This window comes from Strongylocentrotus purpuratus, unplaced genomic scaffold (assembly GCF_000002235.5).
Source record: "Strongylocentrotus purpuratus isolate Spur 01 unplaced genomic scaffold, Spur_5.0 spur5_scaffold_4, whole genome shotgun sequence".
In the NCBI taxonomy this organism is placed as follows: Eukaryota; Metazoa; Echinodermata; class Echinoidea; order Camarodonta; family Strongylocentrotidae; genus Strongylocentrotus; species Strongylocentrotus purpuratus.
In genome coordinates, this window is record NW_022145610.1 from 27,670,738 (window position 1) to 27,676,731 (window position 5,994).

At 35.8% G+C, this 5,994-nt stretch overlaps 1 protein-coding gene across 1 annotated transcript; it reads right to left on the reverse strand.

The window, feature by feature from the left end:
* Window positions 1–4,415: 4,415 nt before the first annotated feature.
* LOC100890568 (carbohydrate sulfotransferase 9) lies at window positions 4,416–5,580 on the reverse strand. Its single transcript, XM_030997052.1, has one exon. The coding sequence runs from the start codon at window positions 5,560–5,562 to the stop codon at window positions 4,711–4,713; it is 852 nt and encodes a 283-aa protein (XP_030852912.1). The 5' UTR covers window positions 5,563–5,580; the 3' UTR covers window positions 4,416–4,710.
* Between the last annotated feature and the right edge of the window lie 414 nt (window positions 5,581–5,994).

A 5,994-nucleotide genomic window follows, 5' to 3' on the forward strand; every position in this document is an offset into this window, starting at 1 on the left:
GACTCACCTTTGGAGAGAGAAAAAAGCGATGGTAACGTTTAAAAATATCTAGGGTAAAATATAATATAATAGGAGAAAGCAAAAGATATCCCGGATACGTGATCAATTACGATGGAGAGAATTCATTACTAAAAGAGAAATGGAGAGAGATGAGATAGTTTGATGAGAGAGAGAGAGAGAGAGAGAGAGAGAGAGAGAGAGAGAGAGAGAGAGAGAGAGAGAGAAAGCAAGGGGTGGGGAAGGCACAAAATAATTTGTATAGAATCTATAGAACATTGATAAAAGTGGAAGAGAGAGAATGTGTGTATGTGTCTGTGTGTGTATTGGCTCGTGTGTACGTGTGGACATTTAGTGAGTGTATTAGAGGAAGAGAGAGAAAGAGAGACACAGAGAGAGAGAGGCTGAATAATAATAACCATTAACCTTTGAGAAAAAAATATTCCAGTTTCCTTTACACTATTTTCTGTAACAGCACTGAGCTAAATTGTTCTGACTTGCATATTTCTTTTTACGCCGCATTATCTCCATTTTTGCCTCGGCCCTTTTATTTCGGTATGGCACTCAAACTTGGTCAAAAGATGCATCAAAATATTTCTGAAAAGTCTTGCAATTCTATAATAATAATAAAAACGGTGCTTATAAAGCGCTAACCGCCGAAGTTTCTAAGCGCTATTCATTTTGGTGCCTTTAACCAATCTTATATGTCCTTGTACGTCTATGGTCAAATAGATTCATAATTTCATGGTCTAGGTGACTGTTCTTTGTCATATAACGATTTAATTTTCTCTGTATTTCCACTGATCAACACTATATTAACTTGCCTCTTAAAAGCCTTAAAAGTAGGCCTATATTATCACCGAAAGCCCCATATTTTGCTTTCTTTTTTAATGTAAGTTTGTGTGAAGGTCAGCTCCTTGTTGAGGGTCTGGTAGGCTTGATACATCACAAGTTCACCTGGAAAAGTTTATTAAATCGATTACAAACTGAAGCAGAATGTTAAATACAATATGGCCCATGAAAGTATATTTTTCTTGCCTCTTTTCATGAAATGATTGAGTCACATTGGCTATTCTTAATGGATATAAATTATATATTTTCAGAACTTTATTGATCAATCTCTACGCCTCTTTACATCACGCGTGCTTTACATTGACCAACTAAGTTCTGAGAACATATAAACGTTATGTATCAATAATAGTCCATCTTTTAACAATCATTTCATGAAAAAGAGGTAGGAAATATTATTAACAGTGTAGTATATCCCAATATTCACGCATTAATGTGACTTTAAAACAGGAACGATGACAACGCATGTGCAATAGATATCCAACGTAGAAATGAATACCATGTTTAATTGGAGTTGGATTACTTGTAAGCAAGCAATGTATGCCCCCACCCCTCCATACAAAAACGAAAGAAAAAAAGATAAGATGAATAATTTAATGAAGTGATGAATAAATAGATTAAAAAATAGTATAAAAGAAATAAAGTACTAAACAATTATGGGGAAAAATGAAACAGAAAAAATTGAATATAAAAATAAATGAATAAGTTAAATAAGGAGTTAAATGAAAAATAACGAATAAATAAATAAATAAATAAATAAATAAATAAATAAATAAATAAACAAGTATATAAATATCGTAGTCTAGATTATGTTGAGGGGGGAGGGCGCTTGTCAGTACGCAGGTCGAACACCATGCAGCTAAACAAATATGAGTATGTAGGGTGAGTTGACTTTATTATGTAGAAAAAGGAAAAGAACAGAAAACCCCTGCAAATACCAAACAAAAAGACGATGCATCGATATTAGATCACTGATTATAATATACATGTACATCATCATCTGCTATCTTATTATAGAAACACCAATGAACATATGACTCTTCTATCACTATTTGTTAAAACCAATTCAATGAAATGAATCCAACTGTTTTAATCTTTTAAAAGTCTGTTATCTTATTATAGAAACACATATGAACATATGACTCTTCTATCACTAATTTTTAATATTAATCCAATAAAATGAATCCAACTGTTTAATCCTTAAAACAAACAATCAACATTACTTGGCCATTCTGACTGACTCACCCACCTAAGGTTTAAACTGAACAACAACCACTGTTAGACATAGTCTCACACGTTCTATCCAGTCACTCTTCTGGAACTATGTGAACTCTTTGAAATGAAATACAATTATCCTACAATTATTGTAAGTACTAATTTCTGCAACATAACTGTAACTAAACGTTTGTGCCGGTAAACTGTTAACTTGATTTCTTCAATCGTTAAGAGTTCATTCCACTGTAGAAGTGTTGTCGTAATTATATCTCGCATTTATAATTATGAAATATGAATGTAAATGTATTTATTCCTGTTATGTTCTGCAAATCCAAAACCATCTGTGGATCGGGAGCTAGCAAATGGGGGGGGGGGGGGGGGGGGGAGCTGACGAGAAATACTATATTATATTATGAAACATTTTAATTTATGACGCATGTTAAATGTAGGCAATATGAAATTGAGGGGCACATGCACACTATAAATAATTATCCATATTTATGTACATAGTTTTCTATTGTTAAATGTTATATTGTATTTTCTATCACTAGTATTTTCACTGTAAAAAAGCCATTGGAAGCAAAATTTCTATGTAATGTTTGCATGCAGGGACCAATAAAATAATCTTGAATCTTGAATCTTGAATCTTGAAAATGAACAACAATAACTGAAATGTATAGTGAGTAACCATACAAAATAATTCAAGACTACATGGGTATATTGACATTCATATAATGATGATAATTAGCTACTTAAGCTTTTGCTTACATAAAACAAAACTACCAATATAACATTTGTATTTTACCAACATATTCACATAAAAGACTAACTCATATCTGGAGTATCCTCGGCTGTGATCCAGCTCAACAACTCAATAAGGTGCTACTAACTGCTAGTGAACACAGGTCTCTAATACTGCAGACCCCTAAAGCTTTAAGACATACATATCAATCATTTAGTATGGTCGTTTAGCCAATGCTACCTGCAATAATCCATCCTCTACTAGCCCAACCCAAAACATATCTCTATTGATGATATTATTGTATTACATAGTTTTAAATATCAAAACCATATAATTTGATGTACTCATGAACTGGTTCTGACCAAGTAAGGTGTGACACCTAGACTAGTCACCATCCACTAAATAAACAACGAAACAAAACTATGCCGAGCAACATTCAACGATGTGCTTCACTGTGCATCCTGTAGGCTATAACATCCCACACTCAATTACATGTACTATAATCACTTAATATTATGACAAATACCTCTCATATTATTACATAATGCCTTTAATTATTCTACTGCTATATACATCTCATTAAACATAACTCAATTGTCTATTTAAAGAGTAAAACTTTCTATACACGCGTGAGCAAACTAGCTCACACTCACGGAGCAAAATCTATTGTCGGTGTGCAACAAGTGTGCACTAGACGAACAATACATTATCACTGTTAGCCACTCATAGTGTAGAAAACTTTCAATCTTTTTTTTTCTTTATGTGTTTTATTGAACAATCAAAAAACAATCACAATATTTACAAGTTATTATAAAAAGATTACAAAAAAGCAGTAAAACGCAGATCAAAACCTCACGAAAAGTAAATTTACACTAAGATGCAGACAATTACATGCATTTATATAATACACTCATGGCTATAGGAACTTCACAATTTCAAAGTTAATACTTAATCACACGTGATTGTAATTGTACATACCTCGAAACTACAGTAGATTCCCTACAATTCTCTCCTAAACTCGGAACCTCCTGACCTTACTCGTACTGACACCTTCAGCATTATCATCTCTCATTATCCACCCCTCACTCTTGACCAAGGTCTTATATATTCATCCACTTCTCGTCTTATAAACTATAATTGATATACATAGAATTTACCTGGAAATACAAAGTATTTTCCAACATACATAGAAACACATCCGGCGTCTGATTCATGTTATAAAAAGTAAACAAGTATTAAAATTGGAGGAAACTACAGTGAATGTATCCTAGTCCCAACAAGACCTTTTCGGTGATGCGGTCCCTGACTATATATTTAAAACTTTCACACGTATGGTATCTCTACATACTTTGGTTAACAATCAAAAAAGGAAATTTCTACATTACCACATAAATAAAAAGGACAAAGAAGTAGATAAATGTGTGTAGTAAAAATGTTCTATTGCTGAATTGTTATTTTATTTGAATCTTGCATAATAAATTCAATTCAATTCAATTAAACTCAAATGAATATTAAAGATCACAATGCAAGTTATGTTTACTTTTCTAAAGCATCTATAATGTCCCTTATACGATTATTAAATATCTCTGATTTGTTCAAGATTTTTTTTTTGAAGGATATGGAGTAATACATCATGCTTAACATGTGTAATGATACTTTAATTGGAAGGTATCAACACTGACATTGAAGGCTTGTTCAGATATGCCGCGGTGAATCACTGGAAACGAAATACGATTAAATTTAAATTTAAATTAATTAAACTGTGTGTCACGAAGATCCTGCGCGTATTGACCGAGCTCTAGCTGTGTCATAAGATACAGCAACGTGAAGTGCATTACTCTACGTCATCATTAACGTGGTTAAAATTCCGCCGCGGTTTTGCCGCGTTTCGTGCATGTGAACGAGGCTTACATTGAATTTCTTTGAATTACTCGAGGAATCGAATAACCGAACACTTTCATATCCGTACTCAACTGCTTTTCAAGCTTCTCCATTTGAAGATCCGACAGTGTTCCATAATACCTCCGCAAGACGCCATCCTCAGAACTATTTGTCGCATGTGGCGCTTTCACAAGCGACCGCACTGCAGAAGTGGCATCGAATATCTTAACGGTTTGCTTAAAATCGTCTGCGTACGTTTCGACGTTGCCGATATAATCGTAATCAAAACATGGTGGGCATACTTTGTGTAGTTCTCGCCAGTGCACGTCCTTAGACCCTGCACTCAGGTAATAGTCCACGAATTCTTTGAAAGTGACGTTGTATTTCTCGCTTGGCATCGACAGATCCGGCATCTCTGCGGGAGAATGGTTCCCGAACTTCAAATAGATATGTTTGTTTAACCTTTTACGATGTGCCAGATTCCGATTGGTGTGGATCTCCAGTCTGTCACGGAAAGCGGACAGAAGACGGGAATACGGATTGCGCACGAAGATCGCCGACGAGTAATTCCGTAATATACCAAGCCTCTTGCCAGATTCATAGCTGCCTAGCACGCGGAGATGCTTATGGCCTGCACGTACCATTTCCATCGGCGCCAAGCCATTCGTCGAGTTGATCGCGCCCTCTAGTATAAGTAGAGTTCTCACCCAGTTCAAGCTGGTTGCTTTCGGAATGAGACAGATGATGGTTCGGTATCTTTCGGAGACATAGATATTCCGATTGTAGCTCGGATTTGTAAGTATTTTGTTCAGCTTGAAGGTTTCTTTGTCACTGAAGCCGAGGGAGGAGCAAGCATGACGTTGGGTGTGTTGACGCATAGCCTGTAGAGGTACACCAGTCTGTGTTGTATACGACAGGGAAAAGATACATGAAAAAAAGAACACATTAGAATTGAGAAAGCATTATGGAAGGGGAAATGAGAGTGGTGTAGACAGAGATAGAGAGAGGGAGAGATTATGTGTGTACGTGTGTGTGTGTGTGCGTGTGTTAGTGTGATAGAGAGAGAGAGAGAGTGAGCGAGAGAGAAACAAGAGAGAGAGAGAAGGGGGATGGGGAGGGAGGGGGGGGGGGTGGAGGAAAAAAGATATATATAGAGAGAGAAAGAGAGGAGCAAAAGACAGAGAGGAGCAAAAGACAGAGAGCGGTGATGGGAGAGAGAGAGAGAGAGAGGGAGAGAGAGAGAGAGAATGTGTGCGTGTGTGCAGGATACATGTTTGTGGGAGATAGAGAAAGAGAGGGAAATAAAGAAT

Excerpts from the sequence above, each read along its gene's own strand:
- LOC100890568 (XM_030997052.1), bottom strand. The coding sequence starts at position 5,562 with ATGCGTCAACACACCCAACGTCATGCTTGCTCCTCCCTCGGCTTCAGT.